Source organism: Chelon labrosus, assembly GCF_963514085.1.
Source record: "Chelon labrosus genome assembly, chromosome: 2".
Lineage (NCBI taxonomy): Eukaryota > Metazoa > Chordata > Actinopteri > Mugiliformes > Mugilidae > Chelon > Chelon labrosus.
In genome coordinates this window covers 10,507,186-10,528,691 of record NC_140338.1, presented here as the reverse complement: position 1 = coordinate 10,528,691, position 21,506 = coordinate 10,507,186, and the positions used below count along the sequence as shown (strand labels likewise).

At 42.5% G+C, this 21,506-nt stretch overlaps 2 protein-coding genes across 2 annotated transcripts; both read right to left on the bottom strand.

The window, feature by feature from the left end:
* Nucleotides 1–12,988: 12,988 nt before the first annotated feature.
* Nucleotides 12,989–16,090, bottom strand: thumpd1 (THUMP domain containing 1). The gene is made up of 5 exons (XM_084560102.1): nucleotides 15,594–16,090; nucleotides 14,483–14,660; nucleotides 14,311–14,396; nucleotides 13,886–14,048; nucleotides 12,989–13,794 (listed from the first exon to the last, which is right to left on the bottom strand). Exons 1-5 carry the CDS (start codon nucleotides 15,798–15,800, stop codon nucleotides 13,424–13,426), a joined length of 1,005 nt encoding a protein of 334 aa, XP_084416228.1. The 5' UTR covers nucleotides 15,801–16,090; the 3' UTR covers nucleotides 12,989–13,423.
* Nucleotides 16,091–17,052: 962 nt separating this feature from the next.
* Nucleotides 17,053–21,209, bottom strand: eri2 (ERI1 exoribonuclease family member 2). The gene is made up of 9 exons (XM_084572264.1): nucleotides 21,043–21,209; nucleotides 20,624–20,682; nucleotides 20,452–20,532; nucleotides 20,235–20,362; nucleotides 19,972–20,134; nucleotides 19,705–19,805; nucleotides 19,325–19,406; nucleotides 19,129–19,217; nucleotides 17,053–18,756 (listed from the first exon to the last, which is right to left on the bottom strand). The coding sequence occupies exons 1-9, from the start codon at nucleotides 21,063–21,065 to the stop codon at nucleotides 17,266–17,268; spliced, it is 2,217 nt and encodes a 738-aa protein (XP_084428390.1). The 5' UTR covers nucleotides 21,066–21,209; the 3' UTR covers nucleotides 17,053–17,265.
* Between the last annotated feature and the right edge of the window lie 297 nt (nucleotides 21,210–21,506).

Here is a 21,506-nt window from a genome sequence, read left to right as displayed (position 1 = left end):
AGAGACACGTCTGAAGTACATGTTAACGCTCACAAAAGAGCAAGGCAACTCACCTCTCGGATGGTTGTTTTTTCTTCTTCTTTCTGACCTGAGCAGGTGTTTCAGTTCAAGGAGCCCATCTCCACTGGCAGAGGGACTGACGGGACGGGGGCAGCACGGCGCGCCGCTGCAGACACCTGAGCATCCCCGCTTGTCACTCCCCTCCGTCGGGCTGTCAGTCATTCATTCAGGAGCACCGAGCTGCCACCGGCTTCTGGATGAGTTGTATGTGAGGGAAGGAGAGAGAGAGAGAGAGAAAGGGGGAAGGAGGGATGGAGAGAAAGAAAAAGAGGAGGGAGGGAGAAAGAGATGGAGAGAGAGAGAGAGAGAGAGAGAGAGAGAAGGGTTTTGCTCTACATTTCCAACAGACTTGTGAAGTGAAAGACATATTTCCACATATTCAACAACCTCCTCATGTTATTCCACATGTGTCATACATGTGCGTTTCACATGTCACATGAGAGATGCTGTATATGATATACACATGTGCTCATATATATATATATACATTGTCCTATCACATTTATTTATTTATTTTTTTAAATTGCCCAATTTTTGTAAGGTAATTGAAAAAAAAAAAGGTTTTATTTTTAAGATATCATATAACTGATGGACGACATTTTCCTTAATGAGAAAGAGAAAGGTACCAAAGCCCCACCTCTTCACATTTGGCATCACTGAAAAGCCCTAAATGTCCTCTGTAGATATAGCAAAAGGAATTAATTCAGTAGTATGCAGTGGGTGGGAGATATTCAGGTTTACAAAAGTCCTCCACAGATGACAAATTTGAACTACTGGTAGTCAGGAGGATATGTGATTTTATAACCTTACACCTAACTATAATAAAAAAATAGAGCTAAATAATAACAGAGAACAAAAAAACAAGCTCTCTCACTGGAGCTTTGGATCATAACATACGATCATCATCATAAGATGGAGTTTGACTAGCTGGCATGTAATTATAAATATTTTTTTTATTTCTTCTATAAACTCAAAGCATTTGCTGTTTTTAAGTTTAAAATATAATAATGCCAATTTCCTTAGCATCACAGCAGGACCAGAAATCAATTAATGCCATTGCTCTTTGTACAGCTTGTACATTTACGGTTAATTAGCGGCTGAATGTGACATCTGGATGGTTTTCATTTGAAGGTGTATCTGTGTTTACCGTGGTCAGAGCTGACGCAGGATTTATATGATATAGGTATTCATTCTGTAGAAAGAAGATGAAATTAGATACAGTTTCCTTCGTGTCTTACCATGCCTCCAGGGCGCAGGGTCTGGAGGCTCAGGTGAGGTCCAGGCACCTGTCCTCATCTCTGCCCCTGTCTGGGTGAACTGCTTCTCCATGACAACCTGAAGCTGGGGAACAACAGGGATAATGAAGAGCAATAGAAAAAAAAAAAATAATAATAATAACAAGCACCAGTGCTGCTAGCCCTAAAGCACCTCAGACAATTTTCTTTTTAGTTTTAGTAAAAATAAATGTAAACAGCGTCCAATTTGAGCAGAACAATATTTAAATGTGGTACCATGATATGAGAAATTATATTTTCTGGGATTGATTCTACTGTTTATATTTGTGCGTGCAAGTTAATTTAAAGATGCTTATTTCTGGACTCACCCAAAAAACATATTGTGGATACAGTTTATTGCTTGAGCATATACTCAATAAAAATTACTTTCTTTATCTGAATTTCCATTTGTGTAAATATCCCCTGAATGGAGGCAACTCTAATTATTTTCACCTGCTTATATCTTCACGTGTTTTAAGATACTATTGTCCACCCTTAAAATAGGTGCAATAAAACAAAAGCAAAATATAGAAGTATGCTACACTTTAACCACAAAACTTGATTTGGACTATATGCCTAATGTCAGTTCGATCGGTGTGAAATTGTTCAGTAGGAGATCTAGAGGGGGCTTTCAGGGGGCAGTAATGAAGACAGGCAGCGGAGACGTCCAGAAAATGACGACGCGCTCGAGTGGCAGACTTTAAAACCGAGGTAAACATGATTCATTATGGAAATGTATTCACATTACTTTGGCCAATATTCTCAGCAGTCAACACACACACACACACACACACACACACACACACACACACACACACACACACACACACGCTGCACCTGCATAGACAGGTTCCTGTGGCAACAGGCTGGTGTTGTTACAACTGCTGCAGTGCCCCCAGAGACAATGAGGAGAGAGGGAAGGAGACAGAGGGAGAATACTGACGAAGATGAACTTGACCTTTATGATGTCTTGGTGAGGAGGGGTTGGGGGCATGTTGGTACTTATGAATCTATAATGAATCTCAGCTTCATATGTGTGTGTGTACGAGAGAGAGAGACTGTTGTAGAGGTCTGAGCTCTTAGCTGAAGAAAGGTCATCACACAAGGGGGGGCACTAATACACCTGGCCCTAATCTATCTATCTATCTATCTATCTATCTATCTATCTATCTATCTATCTATCTATCTATCTATCTATCTATCTGTCTATCTATCTATCTGTCTATCTATCTATCCATCTATCTATCTATCTATCTATCTATCTATCTGTCCTATAATTAGGAGCCTACAGCCTAAAGGTGCTCAGCTACCAGTGAGAGCATTCAGTGTCAAGCCCAAGGACATATAGGTGGACCAGTATTTATTTCCATAAAAACTGGAAAACAGCAGACCTGTCAATGAAGACTCATGGTTGAACAGCTCTAGGCGTTGAATTAAGGATTTAGTTTTAAATTTGCATTCAAACACGATAATTCCCTAACTGATAATTTCACTTATATATAGCGTTTTTTTGTTTGAACACGACTGGTGGCATTGAGCTAACGTCATAACTTCATGAGTCACATCATCGTTCGGCGGGAGTTGAATGTTATAAACGTAAACTGGACGGCAGTCACTTTCCAAAAATGCGGGTGAATGGAAGTCACTTCAGGACGAGGACGGATCTGTCCTCTGAGACATGTAGGCATGAAAAATAGATGTGTACAGAACAGACAGCGAGAGCAAAGTTAACATATAGAAAGTCAGGACGACACATTACAGATAGATGCAGCTTCCTGACAGTCCTGGATTTTATATATGTTTGTTTTGCATCAACTTGATGAATTACATAGAAAGTCCACAAATAGCCTCCATCTGGGGTGTTTCTTGAACTACACTACAACAGCAATGTGATAAAATATCATATAATATAAATTTTTTTATCATTTTTTGCCCGGCTTTATGGTTCTCTTTTTTTAACCGTAAATGGTTTTATTGCGGGAGACTGCATGCTTCAGCTAACAAGCAGAAATGTATATCATGTGCAACACTAGTTCCAAAATAGAGATTAATTACAACGTCACTGACGCATGAGTGGCCGCCTCTAAATTTCTCGATTTCAGTAAAAAAAAAAAAAAGAAAGAAGAAAATCTCTTCCATTACTGTAAAAAAAATAAAAACAACAATTTCCAGCGAAGATAAGAGTAGATTAATAAATCTTAAATTGAGGCAGCCGCCTTTAACGACTGAGTCGCGGCTTTTTGTCAGTGCGCCGGTCCAGCTCAGGGGTCCCTTTGTTCCAGCTGCCAGAGCAGATTTGGGCGTCTGTACGGAGGCCTGTCAGAAACAGGCTTATCTCTTGGGGGCCTCCCAGCACAAAGACCCATTTAGATGCTCACAGAGAGTGAAATCTTCATTATACACCCCTTGAAAGAGAAACAGACCTCTGCTCTTTGAGAAAATTAATTGGAGACAAGTATTTTTTTGTTTGGCTGCATTAAAAGTTACAAAAACAGAAGATATGGAAGCTCTCGGGCGATGGAGCTCTTTTTTTTTTCTGTAAAGTTTGTTGTATAGTGAGTTTATTTTGATTTCAACATTTCAGGGTCTGTTAGCGCTGAGAATTTACTATAAAATTAGACATAAATATTATCACAGAGCTGTGAAGGGTTGAAACTCACATCCATCGTCTCTATTCTCTCATAATTATACAATTATGTCTGTTTTTCTTTTGCTTAAAATACGAGATTAAGACGACTAAACTATCTATGAAACAAAGAAGGGGTAGTGTCACTATGAAGGGTTTCCATCTCTCCATCTATCTATCTATCTATATCATTTATGCACCAGTCCGTTCATCCAACTATCCATCCATCTGCTGGCCTTTCCCAGCCATGCCTGTAGTAAGAGTGTCAGTATATCTGCCATGGCGTCCTGCTGATGTGTATTGTGATGGGGTTGAATACTCCAGCTACCAATATGGCCCGCACCAATACTGGATTAGCCACAGTGGATTAGCAGGCTGCCCTCCTGCTGCTTATTCAAATATTGTTTCACGTATTGTCATCATCGGGGCAGAGCTCTGGCCCGGTAGCCTGCGAGCTACAGAACATTTTCAAAGAAAAATCAGAAAAAAATCTTTGCCTCCCCACAAACGTGTCCGATTTCATGTTCTTAAGCGTATGTGTAGAATTTGGACCCGCTGAGGGTCGGAGAGGAATCGTCGATGGTTTCTCGGAGAGCGCTCTGAAGCCCTAGAACAGGCAGGATGGAAAGATGATGGAAAGCAAGACCCAACTAAGGCCGAAGCCAGGCATGAAAGCGTGCCTTGATCTTTGATACATGGTGTTGTTCTTTTTTCTCCTCTCTCCCTTTCTCTCCTTCACCCTCACACATACACTTGGGAGTCAAAGCAATTGATGTGCTGCCTTTGATGGCAAAGAGAGGCCTATATTAACAGCCAAAAAAGACCATGATGAAAGGGCAGAGAAAAAGAAGGGAAAATGGGTGGAGAATGCGTTATTAGAATAAACGACAAGTCGTGATAAATACTCGGGATGGAGGGATGGCAACCAGGCATCGGGGCGCTGAGGGTTTGATGCGGCGGAGGGAAGGCTAAGGTAGACGGAGAGCTTACCGTGCTAGCCCGGCGGTAGTGATGGCTGAGGTTGGCTTGGTGGTTCCAGTGTGTCATGCTGGTGGTCATCCCGTTAGAACAAGGGAAGGGAACGCAATTGCTCAGAGGCCTGGGTTCGTCGTGGGGATTCGGAGGTCTGGACGCCAGTGGACGTCCCATTGCAGAAGCCGTCGCCATCTTTGTCCCGTTGTTGTCTTGGATATCCTCTCCTGCGTCTTCATCCCTCCCTCTCTCCTTTGATCATGCCTCCCTCCCAAGCTTTCTGCCGTATGACATCATCACGCAGCGGTATCGACAGGCATCAAAGAACCTCCGGGCAGGACTGTGTATCTGTCGGTCTGTGCATTTGAAAGGGGGGTAAATATTGAGCATAAAGAGTGCTGTAACCCCCCCTGCTCGCTCCTCACATCCACTGCTCTCCTCTCCCTGCAGATGGATGGTTTATTAGGCCAATACAAAACTATACGCACACACAAGCACACACCCACACCACCCATCTCTCAGACGGGTGTATCCCAAGGCCCCCTGCTGTGCCTGCAGCGTTTGATGATGTGTTTAACAGCTTCATTCATCCCCAAAGCTCGTTCCCTTTCTTCCACATGCATTTCATCCCTCTTCTTAGCCATCTCTCCAAGCTGTTGCCGCAAAACGCGTCCATCGGCCAACTTTGTGGCTAAGTGACAACACTCCTCCCCGCGTGGCCAACCCCTCCTTCCGCCCACTTTGACTCTCATCCCCTGCTCTTTCTCTCTTACCTCTTACAGCTGGTTGGTACCATTTCCAATCCTGTTAAGGCTGTATGTCCTCTTAAGCAACCCCTTCTGTGTGTCTGTCATCTGCCTGAAAATCACATATACATGTTTCACTGTGACACGATCTCGATCCTCTGTAGCAGCTGTTATCCAATCCAATAAGATCTTCTTCTAAAAAAAACACACACACACACACACACAGATTTAGCAACAGAAGGAGTCGAGTTTGTTCAACGCTGATGTACGTACCAGCCTGCCAGCTTTTTACTACAACACATCTTTGATATACGGTGTACACTGAACAAAGACAGGCAGCGCTAACAACAGAAACAGCAAAAGTCATGAGAAAACATCTCAAAGTTGAAAGTTTTCTTGAACAACACACTAGGAGACATAGAGACAAGTTTTGATGTCATCATTTTATGTTTTTTAAAGCTATTATTTACCCACATGTTAAGCCACGTCAGTGAAATGCTGCTTTTACTGCCACTCTAATTTTCCTTTAGCCTGCTACATTAGCTATGTTAGCTACCTGGCATGAAAAAACTGAATTAATTATTTTCATTGACAAATAAATATATTTATGTGAGAGAGGGAGGTGGAAATCACCTGCACGCACAATTGTTTTCTAATCTAACTCTTCTTATAAATAAATAAATAAATAAATAAATAAACTAATCTATCCTCCTTGCTAGCTTGCGCTGATAATAGATCAGACAGAACTCTGTTATTTTAGCTTGCTAGCTAACTCTTCTTTTAGCTCTGTTTAGTTACTGTAAAAAAATTCTAATTTACTTTTGTTTTTTATGCAAATTATTGACTTCTGTGGTATAATATAATATTTTAAACAGTAAAAACTGTGTTAAAAGGTCTAATCTTAGCAAAATTTTGAGTAAATACAGTATGTGGTTACTGTGTGTTAGCTTTGTGATGCATTATAGCACCACAGACTCTTTGGTCATTGCCCTGATAATAATTAATTTATTCATGTATTTGCATACCTCCTTTAAGATTTTATTAACACTTTCACTATATTTTCTACTCTAAATAAATAAATAAGCTGCTTTTTTTACTAATAGCTAGCAATAGCATCATAACTAGCAAAACCAGCCCAATGCAAACCAACAATGATGCAGCTGAATTAATATATAATTATGAAACTGTTTTACATTTATTTTTGCCTCTGACGCAGTTCTTAAAAAAAAAAAAAAAAGCTGGTGAAGCCACTGAAGACTAGTAAAGTAGCCTAGAGTGCCCTAGAGTTATATACTGAGCACAAATCTCATTAGTGAAAAAAGGCCTTGATCCACTTCCTCTTAAGCACAGATTATTATTTGGATAAAAAGAAAAAGAATTAAAAGTTTTCAGAGTCACTCAGCTGACGTCCGAGTTCCACCTCCTCTCTTTAGTCCCCCCGTTCTTCTATTTTCCTCTGGTTTCTATTCACATCTTTACTCCGCAGGCTGCCCTGCTGCCTCTCTGCCCCCACATAGCCTCCCCTGTCTAACTAATTGTCAAGGTTCTTGTTAGCATTATGCTCAAGTGCGTCCCTCTACAGCAAAAGCCACCCAGTGATATGTAAAAGAAACCAGAGCCAGGCTTACACCGCTGATGAGGACGACTGAATTAATGTGCGTGGACGGGAAAACCTGCTGCTGTGTTCCTTGTTGTTGCATGCTTTCCCCCCTCAGCTCAACTGTTTCTCAGCTTTCCTCCTAAAACCATCTCATCCACGTTATTATATATTACATTCAAAAAGCAACTTCATGCCAGGTATTGAGAAAACTAATTCAACAACATTAATAGACGCTCACTTATTTCCTCCGCAAATTACTTCCCCCGTAATCCTAATCAGCTAAATCCGTCTGCTGATTGCTTCCCTACTGCAGGGACAAATAGGAATATTTGGAATCAATACGAGCACTCTTGGCCTACCTGTAGGATTGTTGGGGTAACAGGCTAATGGCAGCGAGCTGACAAGCTGTACAGGGTTGATAAGCATTTCTCATTATTGAACCCCATTCACATAGCTGGCTGCCACACACATAATGCACACACAAACACACACATATACACAAAATCTCTGGGAGAAATTGATGTCCGCCAAAACATATTGCCATCATCATCCGCAACAATAGATACAAATAAATAAATAAATCATTGCCGTGTGCATCTATTAACTATGCATAGAAAAGAGAAGGCATCTGGAAATGCTGTAAACTGCCACATACCTACAGGGAATGGACAAAATTACAGAAAAGGATTTACTATACAATACGTTCGCAGCAACACAACAGTTTAACGAGGAATATAATTGTTTTCCTGTAGCAGAAGCAACTTCTTGGTCATTTCCGAGGCCTCAATTAGTTGTCTAGAAATATCCCATTCAGTGTCTTTCAGTCAGTGCTGGTCTGCTCACGGAAACTTTGCCAGAAGTAGATGTATCTGTCCTCTTCATTAGCAAAATGAGTAATCACTTCAGCCTTAATTCGCAGCGTTTTTGACTGACAAGAATTTAAAAAGCAGATGCAAAATAATCTCAGTTAGTACGGTCTTTTCCTTTTGGCTGTTCCCTTGAGGAGTCATCTCGCCCAATCCTCTGTATCCTCTTCTCTCACACCAACCACCTTCATGTCCTCCTTTACGTCATATCCGTAAACCTCCTTTTTGGTCGTCCTCTAGACCTACAGCTAATATTAGAAGAATATCTGGACTAGTTGTTCACAGCAGACAATTTGACATGTCACAATGAAGCATTAACAATGAGCTCTGTTTTATTTATTTGTTCCCATCAGCCGTGTGAAGGTCTGCTACCATGGAAAGATATGGAAGTCAGCCATCTTTACTTTCAGTGTCGTCTTTAAAAATGTCTACAGCAGTGTTATACAGGCAGCACTGAGGTTGTTCTTTTAGGGCTCAGTTAATGCACTGAAGTCTCTTTTACATTACTATAAAATTATAGTGGTTCCCAATGTAGAGGTTGGCTCTTCTCCTAGGCATCACAATATACATCTGTACAATGTTGGTGCTACTAAGAGAAAATAGTCCTTTCTTTTTTTTTTGGACAGCTATCTCTTAATGCCTCACATAGGTAATAAATATTCTAATTTACAGGAATCACTCATTCATTTTAAAGGAAGTCGTTCTGAGGATACCACTTAAAATGTTTAAGATCAAATGCTGGCAAAATTTGAATGTAATGACACAACAATGTCTGTGTGGTGGATGGGGAGATGTCACCTGACAGCAAGAAGGTCCTGGGTTTGAACATGTATGTCCTCCCTGTGCTTGCGTGTGTTTTTCTTTTTTTTTCTCCGGGTGCTCCTGCTTTGTCCCACTCCAAAGACTGAAGGCTCTTTTAAAGTACTGCGGGACGTAGACTCCGTAACCTACGCACGTAGCCGACGCCTGTGTGAGCCATTTATACTTGTGCCTCGTCAGCCTGGCTCGCTCTGTAAAAACGCCATCCAAACAGTCGGCACTGTGTCTTTTTTTGCCAGTCTGGTTAATTTTTGTTTCAACTTCCTGCTTCACTTTCAACAATAGCGACTGAAACCTTGCCGCCGAAATTTCGCCGAAGACGAGTCATACAAACTTTTATATCTCCGAACCTCCTCAGTTAACCTTTCCTCAATGTGTTACATCTTTATTGATCCAAAACAGGAGAAGCAGCCGGAAATACTAAAGCAGAAACACGCTACCACCAAGTGGACCAATCACAGCTCTTGCAGTATGCGTTTCCGTGGTGCATAGTTACATTTCTGATTGGCGGTTTAGACTTCTGCGTGAAATTGAAGCTGTAGGTACGGTGGCAGCGCAGACCCTACGCAGACGCTAGTGTCGTAACTGACGTGCACCTCCCAAGAAATATAACTACTCACCATGGCGACGCAGACCGCAAGATCTGTGATTGGTCCGCTTGGTAGTAACGTGTTTCTGCTTCAGTATTTCCGGCTGCTTCTCAATCTCCACAATTTTTAAATTGATTGATTTGGATGAATAAAGATGGAAAGGTTAACTGAGGAGGCTCTGTGATAGAAACATGCGTACGACTCTACGTCTTTGGCGAACGTTTCATTCGCCATTGTTGAAAGTGAAGAAGAAAGTAGAAACAAAAATTAACCCGACTGGCAAAGTTACAGCGTCTATGTGTCGCAGTACTCTAAAAGAGCCTTGATGAGGTTCACATCTGCTATGGCGTTAGGGTCTGCTACGGCATCAAATTGATGCAGAAGCCTAAACCGTCTATAAGTGATCATAAATTGGTTGTAGGTTTGTTTGTTTTTTGGTGTTAGCTCTGAGTTAGACTGACGACCTGTCCAGGATGCACTCCACCTCTCACCTAATGACAGCTGGGATAGATTCAAGCCGCTCATTACCCTCTACACTGTAGAGTCTACAGGATAAGCTAACGGATAAATACGTCTTCTGCGGGTTATTTATTGTATAAATTTAAAAGTCTGTACTGTTAGTGACAGTAAACCTGGAGTCCTTGGCGAGCTCTGAAGCTCTGCAGCCTCAGCTACAGCTTGTGTTCACTCTGCACCGAAAGAGAGAAAGCTACAGTTGTTTGGGGGCTGTGGCCATTGTTCGGGTAAAGTGAGACAAATGAGACCCTGGAGAGCACTACTTAGCCACCCATAAAGGTCAGATATGGAGCCACACCAATGGATGCTAATCCTGACCCTGGGGAGAGTGTGCACATGCGCCCGTGGATGTAATTGTTTCACAGGCCTGTGACATTTAAACCTGAATGAGGGTACAGTCCTCGGTGGCAGAGCAGTGTGTACGTGCTTGTACGGCTTTTGTCTGGAAACCAATGGACTTTAGTGCCCACGGAGGTTTAATTAGACATGGCCTTGGGGGCAATTAAAACATCAGACGCTATTTTCTCCTGCGTAGACAGCACCATTTGGTTGCCACTGTAAATATTTTCTTGATTTTGATTATGCGGTTCCTGGCTAAACATGTGAAAGTGTCCGCTTCCAAAGATTTGGAAGCGATTTTAATTCACCGAATAGGAAATTATAATTTTTATCTGCTAAAACAATACTATTCACTAATAATGCATCTCTGGTATTACATTTCCTATAAACACAAGACTTTCAGCTGACAGCATACACATCATTACGCGGCATCAGTGTATGTTAGCCATTATGTAGGAAAGTTAATCTAATTGGTGTTGTACTGATGTACACACTGGCAGGCTGAAAACCACCAGTCCTTCCCCCTTCGCGTCGGAGCCACAAGCTTGTCAGCGGGTCTCACAGACTGGGGCACCGGAGCGCCAGTGGCAACGCAATTTGGGACTTTAAGCAAAATACGGCGGAGATAACGACTCGCAGGTCACGGCAATGGTTCAGCTCGAGTGTAATGAGCAGAAAAAGAATTCGCAAATCACTTAATGTGTGTGTACACGTGTGTGTGTGTGTGTGCATGTGACAGAGAGAGAGAGAGAGAGAGAGAGAGAGAGAGAGGGAGGGGGGAGAGAGAACATAAACTAGATGTCCTTATTCTTATTTAATTACCATCACTGCACTGCATCCAAACAATAACATATACTGCACCATTTCTGCTTTAGACGCAGTTTTTAAGCTTAAATTTTCAGTTTTGATGTGTCTACCCCCAAATCTGTAAATAGGGCTTGGATCTCTTAAAATAAACCATTAAGCTGTTCACTACCTTTGGAGGGCGGCTCGGTAGAGTGGATGCAGAACCCAGACAAAGAGACACGGATGTAAAACCTTTCTGCAAACACTGGAATAAACAAACAAAAACAGGAGACGGCTCTCATATTTTGTATGTTTAAGTCATGTTAATGCAAAGGCTATGAAGACGGAAATTTTATCTTTTTGTTTAGTTTTTGCAACTTTGGCACGAATTGAAATGCACTGTAGTATACCTGTACATGCTTGTGCCCCCCTCACAGACTGAATAAAAAGACAGAGCATCACTTGTATCATCATCAGCAAGTCAAACTTTTAGTTTATCTAATGCTTTCATGTCTCATCATCTGCGAATCTTAAGACCGTCCCATCATTGTTTGAGTTTCGGGTGATTAGCAAATGAATAAAAAATGGTATCGGGGAAAATTGTAAAGATTATACCTGTAAACGTGTTGTCATTGTGAGCGTATTAGCATGTGCAGCTGCGTAGTGGTTTGAGAAGTGACTATGTGTCTGGCAGTTTGAATCCCAGGAGGATGGAGAACGGTCCCATCGGCATCCGTGGCTGAGATGTCCCTGAGGAACGCATCTGGACTCTACTCACGGGAATATGCTCACTACCTTGCGTGCGGTGTGTGCACAAAATGGACTTGGGTTAAATGCAGAGAATACATTTCCAAATATAGGAATAGGTCTCCCTTGTGCCTCCAAAACAGTTGTGACTCATCAGAGAATGGACATGGGCCTTCTGAGGGTGTCCTGTGGTGTCTGTAGACAGGATGTTGTTAGTGGAGGGCATTCCTATGGGTTGAGGGGAGGGGCCTCTGTGGATCATCCCACTGATACTTGATCAGTTTGGGATCTAGTGAGTCTGGAGGCCAGGTCAACACCTTGTGCTGTTTTTCATGTTTTTTTTAGTTGTTCCTAAACCGTTGTTGTGTCTGTGTCAGGCTGCATCCTGCTGGGGATGGCTGCTGCCATCAAGGAGTGTCATTGCTATGGGGTGGGGGTGCCTGGTCTGGTCTAGGTGGGTGCTACATGTCTAAGTAACATCCACATGAATGCCAGGTCCAAAAGTTTCCTGGCAGAACACTGAATTGTCACAAGATGATAAAAGGTATTTACTGCTCCTGTCAGTGGTCATAATGTTATGCCTGATCGGTTTATACTATATAATTCAAAAACGAATCAACTCCCCCAAAACCAGTGACATTTCTTAGCACAAGTTGTATTTTCCATGTTAAATAACCCTTCTGTGATCAGGTGCATGTAAATGAATGACATCTATAATGACATATACCGTACTGCTGGGTAATGTGAAAGTCTATCCTGTTCCCAATTAGCAAAAGAGCTGCAAGAAACATATTAAGAGAATTATTTAAACGGTAGTCCAAAAAAATTGTTAATCCATGAACAAAAACCACAGCCCGACACCACGTTCATACCTCTGCTAGGTGAGGCATTAACTCCATCTTGTGGAGCAAAAAAGAATAACCAACCTCGCTGCAGATGTCACGTTCAATCCTTCTCTTGTTTTATCCTCCTCTACTTTCCTCTAGTTGTGCCAATAAGGAGAACACACCTTAAAATAAGTCAAGGACGTGAGGGAGACGAGTCAAACACACAGGTAGCTTTAATAACAGGGACTAGTTCAGAAGACAACTGTTACAAAACGCAGACAGTTACTAAATGTGACACGCCTGTAAACCTGAGCAAAACTCCCTTTTTATTATTTGATTTTTTTTTTTTTTTTTTGAGTAAAAATGTCAAAAGTAAAAATGACACTGAAAATCAAAAAATCTAATTCAGCTGTCGGCAAAAAATGCGAAATATCTACAGATAATTTAAAATCCGTTGAATGTGAAGCTGGTGTCAGTGTTTGGCAGATATGTCTGTTGTTTTTGATTATTTAAAAAAAAAAAAAATGTAATTAGGCTCCTGTCTTGCCAACCTTATTATTCGGACAAATCATTTTACAGTCCATTTAAAACAAAAACACTACAACAAAAAGCAACTTAAGATAATGTCTCACCAACGGACAGCCTATCTTTTTCCTCATTCCCCTCCACCTTCACCTTCATCGACCTCTTTCTTGTCCTGCGGCGCGCTTGTGTCCTCTTCTGCTACTTCTTCTCCGCCCTTCTTCTCCTCTTCTTTGTCCGTCTCCCCCGCGCCGCGTTCCTCCGTCTGCTCGGCCGCGTTCGTATCCGTTTTCGCGGCGGCCGCGTTCGTATCCGTTTTCGCGGCGGCCGCGTCGGGCTCGGGCGCGTCCTCCTTCAATACTTCCTGAACGTTGTACTTTCTGTACAGCGTATAGTCTTTCACCACGCTGAGGCAACACACCGCCTTTATCACCTCCACGATGATCGTCAGGTCGGGGCTCGTCAGATCCACTCTATTTTTGGGGTTCAGCTTCCCCACGATGCCTGGAAGCAGACAGGAACAAAAGGGACGGGACAGTTTTCTTGAGCGGGAGTCGAGCAGCGGTAAAATACAGGAGACTGGGTCGGAGGTTACCTGCGATAGATTTGATGATTTCGTCTCTCTTGTTGTGGCTGCTGTTGCGGGCCTTGAAGGCGATCTTGTAGGTAGCGCAGTTTGGGGTTTTGAACCAAGGCTGCAGGAACGTGGTCAGGTATCTTACCATGTCCTCCTGGAAGGCCTTGCATGTTCCAGTGACCTGGAGGTCACAAAGACAAGGATCAGCCACGGAGGACAGCAGCATGAAAATGTTACACACTCTAACATCTACTTTGATAAACACAAGAGGGACATTGGCAACGGAAATAAAACCCCTGATGAGTCACAACTGTTTTGCAGGCACAAGAGAGACCTACACAATATTAGGAAGGTGGTTATAATGTTATGCCTGATCGATGTATGTGTCAATAAAGAGACTTCTGTGTTAGACGGCTTATACCGCAGTGGTTTTAGTTTCTTACCGGCAGCATTCGAAGGATCACACGTGACTTCTTCTTCTTGGTGGTGTGGAGATCAGACAGGATGTGATGAACCAGTTTGTCAGATTCTAGGACAGAAAAAATAAATCAACTAAATTGTAAGCACAACCCCATATAGGATCATAAATTTACTCTCTCATTAAAATGTTCCTACCCAGGTTTTGAGTTCGGATGAAGATGACGTTGTTCGCCCCGCTGTCCAGAGCTTGGAAGCGCCTCTGCTGTTTGGATCCGGACGCTCGCAGCTGCGCCACTTCCTTCTTCAGCGCCACGTCCATGTCTTCTTCTTCCGCCTCCTCCTCTCCGCTGCTGCTCCCGGCGTTTTCCTGCAGCTGCGATCGAGAGAGGCACATTGTTAGCACCGCGTTTGATCTGAAAAGGGTTTTGACAATTATTCCCGCAGATGATGAATAATTGAGAGAGTAGTGAAAAAGAAAGACGCCGACGTGCAGCTGAAGACTCTTTATTTGCCATGAAATCAATATGAAGCTTAAGGACTGTTCTCTACCGTACAGTTTGTATTTTTTCCATTACTACCATATATCGATTGCTCCAGCTCTATAAAAGATTGACACAGTTAATTCATTTAGAAAGCAATTTAGTACACCAATCAGGCATAACATTATGACCACTGACAGGAAAAGTAAATAACTTTGACCATCTTGTGACAATTCAGTGTTCTGCTGGGAAACTTTTGGACCTGGCATTCATTCATGTGGATGTTACTTAGACATGTAGCACCCACCTAGACCAGACCAGGCACCCCCACCCCCATAGCAATGACACTCCTTGATGGCAGCAGTCACCCCCAGCAGGATGGCACAAAAACAGCACAAGGTGTTGACCTGGCCTCCAAATTCACTAGATCCCAAACTGATCAGGTATCTGTGGGATGATCCACAGAGGCCCCACCCCCCCACTAACAACATCCTGTTGCCAGACACCACAGGACACCCTCTGAAGGCCCATGTCCATTCTCTGATGAGTCACAACTGTTTTTGGAGGCAAAAGGGAGTCCTACACATTAGAAAGGTGGTCATAATGTTATGCCTGATCGGTGCGGAGTGCATAAGACACAAATATTCCAATGGTTTCTTCTTGCTGCCTCTACAAAACACAGAAGTGAGCAATTTAATGTATAAAAATTAGAACCAAGTAGATTAATTAGTGCATCTTTCCTGTTGAGTCTGCACAGAGAGCTGAAAAGGCCTCATGTGCATCTGGAAAAGTCAAACTAGAGATGTTACAAGACTTCCAAGGCTCACCTTCTCGGGCCCATACAGCTGCTCGGCGTACTCATTGAGCAGATTGAAGGCCTCCGCAGTGCACTTCCTCTGGTTCATGTTGCATGTGATGAGGATCCCCTGCATGCCCACCTCCAGCTCCCGGGAGCCCTTCCACCGCTTGTTGTGGTGACCCGCCGCATAGCGCTTCTTGCTCCGCTTCCTGTACTCGTTCTGCGCGGCTGACATGTTTCCCTGCAGGCTCCCAAGCGGAACACACTAAGCTCACTTAGCAGCAGCCGGCTACCTTCTAGTTTTTGGGTTATTTTTTTTTTTTTTGGCTGTCTCCTCTATTAGCCTTTATTAGCCGTTAGCTCAGTAAAACGAGCGGTGCTGGGGTTTAAATCCGCAGCGACCACACTGTAGAAAGATTGCGCGGTTCAAAGGACGACAAAGACTTCCCTACATAACATGTGTTCAAGTTAAAATCGTGGCTGTTTGGAGGAAGGACGTCTCTCTATCTCAGTCACAACATAGCACGTTAGTTGGTTGTCGTGTACGGCGCGTCCGGAGGGACAAAAAGAACCGGCCGCGCGTAAAAGAAGCGATCAAACTAAAAAAAAAACAACAACCAAGAAATAAGTTGTGAATATTTATTGTGATTAAAATGGAAATTTAAAAATGTAGTTTTATATTAAATATTTTTTTATTTACATGAATCAGCCACAACATTATGACCACCTTCCTAATATTGTGCAGGTCTCCCTTGTGCCTCCAAAATAGTTGTGACTCATCAGAGAATGGACATGGGCCTTCTGAGGGTGTCCTGTGGTGTCTGGCAACAGGATGTTGTTAGTGGGGGGCCTTTGGATCCTACGGGTTGAGAGGAATGGCCTCTGTGGATCATCCCACAGAAACTTGATCAGTTTGGGATCTAGTGGAATTTGGAGGCCACTGCTGTTTTTCATGTTTTCTTGAGTTGTTCCTAAACCGTTGTTGTGTCATCCAGGAGTGTCATTGCTGTGGGGTGGGGGTGCCTGGTCTGGTCTAGGTGGGTGCTACATGTCTAAGTAACATCCACACAAATGCCAGGTCCAGACGTGTCCCAGCAGAACATTGAATTGTCACAAGATGGTGGTCAGATGGTTCTTCACTTCATCTGTCAGTGGTTTTAATGTTGTGGCTGATCGGTGTATGTCCCAGCAGGACATTGAATTGTCACTAGATGGTCAGTGGTTTTAATGTTGTGGCTGGTCGGTGTATGTCCCAGCAAAACACTGAATTGTCACAAGATGGTTAGACGGTTATTCACTTCATCTGTCAGTGGTTTTAATGTTGTGGCTGATCAGTGTATGTCCCCCAATACAAATCCATGTCTTAAAATGTATTTTTTTTTTTTACAAAACTATAAAAACATTTATTTTTGGCAATGATGATAAATAATCAGCTTCCCAAACTGGAATCAGTCATTTCAATGTTTACACCACATCAAATTTTACAGTTGTTTTATTTCATGAAAGGAGAACTCTCTCAAATATGTGGCAGTACAATAAATAAAATAAATTTTCCTCATCCTCCTTGGCTTTGTCTTAGTTTTTTTCCATTTTATAAATGTTACAAATGACACAGAGGAGTTGCAAGTTTACAATAATTTGAAAATCGATCATCATTTGCCCCAAAACTGTGTCAGTGTGACCGGAGCAGCCGTTTCTCTTTAATAGCTTTTTCTCAGCAGTGATCTGTTGGGTGGACGGTGGGACAGAGTGGAGTTGATCTGACAGAGTGAAACAGAAGACCCGGCAGCAGGAGCGGCCGCTGAGCTGCTCCTCATCACCGCCGACTCCCACTTAAAAAACTCACAGCCCTTCTCCACCCGGCCCCCGCTGCCCGAGCGGCGGACCGGGCAGCAATAAAACCCTCGCCCGTGGTTGGGACCTCCGTTTGAGACGACCTGACGCTTTGCGCGGCGGCCGCACGCACACAGCGGGGCGGTGGCCTTCAGTGCTCCTTTCATTGTCGATGAAATAGAGGAGCGCTTGGAACAGGAGGAGGAGAGGTTGTTGGTTGACAGAGAGGAGAGGACATTGCTGGGGGTGTACAGAGAGCTGCATGAAGGCGCCGCAGCCTGTTTTGCTGGTTCTTTGTAGATTGTAAAGGGTGACTTCAGGGTCTCTTTGTGTTTTGTGTGTTGGGTTATGACTGCTTGTGGCTTGACAAATGAGGTATTAGGGGTGGAGGTCTTTGCTGGGACAAAGGGTTTAGCCCTCAATGGAGGGAGTGTGTTTGCTTTACAGTTTTTATGGAGCCCATCAGACTTTTCTTCAACTAGTAGAGAAGTCTTGTGTCCTGTTTTGTACTGATTTGATTTGCCCCAGTTTACAATTTTAGGCACAGCAAAATGTGCATTTGACCCCGAGTTTGTTGAATGTTGTACGTGATTAGAGACATTCACAAAGGACCTCGACATCTTTGTAGATGTACAAGCCACTGATGACTTACTGTTAATACTTTGCGCTTTAAAGTTGTTTCCAGTACTCACTCTAGTTATACCCTCTAATGTGAACTGAGCTCCTGGTGAATGCGAACTGTCTGGTTCTTCCCGCTCGTAACATCCACTGTCAAAATCTGACATGTACACAGCGTCACGTTCTCTTTCGCTAACAACTTCATCGCCTTCCAGCAGCACATCATCATAAGAACCACACCTGTCCTCTGTTTCTATTAAAAGTTCTGCTCTGTCCTCTTCCCCCGCGAGTCCTAATGTCGTTCCCGTTGTTGAGGCCTGGTTTGGTTGGCGTAGACGTGTGAAGCGGCTCACGGTGGTGGCACACAGAACGAGACTTTTGTTGTCAATCTGCGGCGAAGTACGGTTTTTCATAACTGAGGAGGGAAGGCCAGAGGCAGCTGCGGCGGTAACCGATCTCCCGCCGCGTCCCCAGAGAGGTGCAGCCGAGCCATTCAGCAGCGTCTTCGGTGAGATCAGGGTTTGACAGATCTTCACCGATCCTTGAACTGAACCCGAGCGCTCCTTTGTGTCTAAATTCACAGTAACGTCTTCAGTGGATGATTGTTTTTGACTAACTCTGAGAGGAATTTTGGATTTTTTAGTGAGTGTATTTTCCTTCTTGTTGGTGTTGTTGTTTTCTTTCATGTTGTTTGCAGGACAGGAAGTGTTTCCAGACATGGGTTTGACCACGAATGGGGTCTGTGAGAAGAAGGATGAGATATGGAATCAGTTTGTGATACAGTCATTTGGACTAAGTACTCAATTATGTTGCTTTTGATCAACAATAAAAAATGTTCTCATCGGAAAGCACACAAGTAAATACACTACATAAGAGGTAATGGGGTCGACATTTATGATTTGCAGCAGTCCAGTTCTCATTTATTTCAAATAAGCTTTAAAAACAATATTTAAAATTCTACATATTAAAGCTTTTTAGACAGAAAAAGCTTCAACCTCAAAAATCTCAATAATTTAAATGTGCATAAAACAGTTCTTTTGGGGAAGCTGAGGAGGGAGGCTGGGATTTCAGGAGTTTTGGTTCATTAAGGACGTTGTCAGCCAGCCACTCACCCTCTCCAGACTCCTGGTGATCTTCATCACACACCCATCCCTCATCATCCTTGCTGCCAGCCGAGCTGTGTTACGTGCATCATCCAAACCTGAAGAAGGAGTAAGAAGAAACACAAGAGTGAAAAAAAGGAGGGTGACATAGAGTCATCAAGACCAAAGAAAGTTTGTATTATTTATTTATTTATTTATTTTTTACCAGAATGCTCTCTCCCAGAAAATTGTATTCCCAGATCCTGAAGTGCCCCGTTCAGACCTTTAGGTTTCCTATTGTAAAAGACCTAAAAATGAAAAAGAAGAGGGACTTAGAGATGCATGAGTAGAGATGAGATCAGGTCAAATTAGATTATTTAGTTAACATATGGCGAGATTTATATTCATTTATGAAACATAAATACCAAAAGTTTTATGTCTACACCGTGTTAAAATAAAATATTTTAATTTTTCCTGTTTCATGCTAATGTCAATTACAAAATTCCAGTTTTTGAATTACAGCTCAGAGCTCTGTGAACTTAATTAAAAGCTAGTTCAAATATTTTAGGGACTGTAAAACATACACAATAAAAAGCTGGCACTTACTTTGTATGTGTTTCTCAGGTCTATCCAGTTATTGAGAACATCCGGTTTATGAAGCTGTTTGCGTTTACACTCGTACTGCAAACAGACTCCAAGATCCCAGTCTGAGACGCAACGCAGATAGAGTTACTTTAAATTTAGTGTGTTTTAATATATAGTGTTATAGTCTAAATAAAGGCAACAAATAAAAGTACATATCATCTAAAAAAGATCTCCTTAACTAGGTCTGATTGCGATGAGGTTTATGTGACTCATCTCGTTGAAATTTACCTGACCATGTGAGGAACGTGCACAGTTTTTGCGAAGGCAACGGTGCAGAGCATTTCTGCTGTTTGCTGGGGAAAACCACTCCCATCTCGAGCTGAAGGTTTTGCAACCAGCGGCTGAACCGTGAAAGACAGATGTGGAGAGGAATTCCTGCCTCAACTTGCATCTGTGACACAGAAAGATGAAGCCGTCAGCTGCTCTGTGCGCCAGAGAGTACATATAGTGCTACATTTCTGCTTGTACGGTTTTTGCCAGTGCGCAGACACCTGTGTAATCCCGGTGAGCTCGGTGCAGAACTCGGACAGAATGGGATGCTCCTGGGGTTGGACGTAAGTGTGAAACTCCGACTCGACCTCCCCCGTGGACGTGTTCAACAGAACGGCAGGAAACTCGACTGATGGAAGACGGAAAGAAAAGGTGGACGGATGTTAACTGCAGTAAGGATGAAATAATAATATACAGGTAAGAATCAGTGTTGCTTACTAATTTCCTGGCCGTAGTTGTTTTTCTCTCTCCAGCATGTGGACTCAAAGTCAATCACAATCAAGTATGAGAATATCTGATCTGAAAGAAAATGGATAGTATTCAGAACAATAACAATAATAAGGATGGACATGCACTGTGAGACCGAGCCAATTTAAACAACCACACTCACTTGTTACCACAGATTTCTTTGACCCAGACTGACTCCTCTTCCTCACTAAACCCAATTCCCTGTGGAGAGAACACAAGATTAGAGAAGAGTCTCTGAGGTACAAACAAAATCAAAAACGAAGCAGTTCTTTTTTTGTATGTAAACTACACAATATTTAGTGTCACATTAAAGAAACAAATACAACTTCATGCTGTTTTGGGCAGACCAGTATAAAACTAAGTTATTGTTTCTTGAATAAAACGTTTAAAGGGACATACTGCTGTTTTTTTTTTTTAAACAAAATTTAAACTTTTAACTTATAGGACCATATAAATATAAGACCAAGACATTTAATTTCCACCGAGTTTACAAAACGTTTATTTAACTATTCAGTTTGTTGTTTGGGTTAGCTAGCCGGCTAACAAGCTATATTTACTTACTTCGCCAGTTTCTTTGTAGACATAGCTGCTGGTTTTAAAACCGGTGAGCTTTTTTCTTAATAACTTCATAAAATAGATGAGAAGCTATCTTCTAGTCCTTTTCTTAAACCATAATTTGAAAACGGCAAAATCGCGCTGTTTCTTTCAAACGACCATCTATGATTCTGAGCTCTATTCGTCGAGCCTGCAAGCAAGCTAAATCGATTTCAGAAACAACCGGTTGATCACAGGAAAGTTTATCGAGCTGGGAAACAATCACTTCCGGTTTAAAAAGCTCTCTAACAAAATAAGAGCAGTTGCCAAGTTTAACCACCACGGGTTTGTGAGGCAGCTCATACAAGGTTGCACATATGGAGTAATTTTACGTCGAAACGGAACACCGATCAGTAAACTGTTTCTTCGGACCGAACAACATCAACTTTACGCTGCAAGAAATCACAGCCGGTACCCGAGTTTTATTTTTT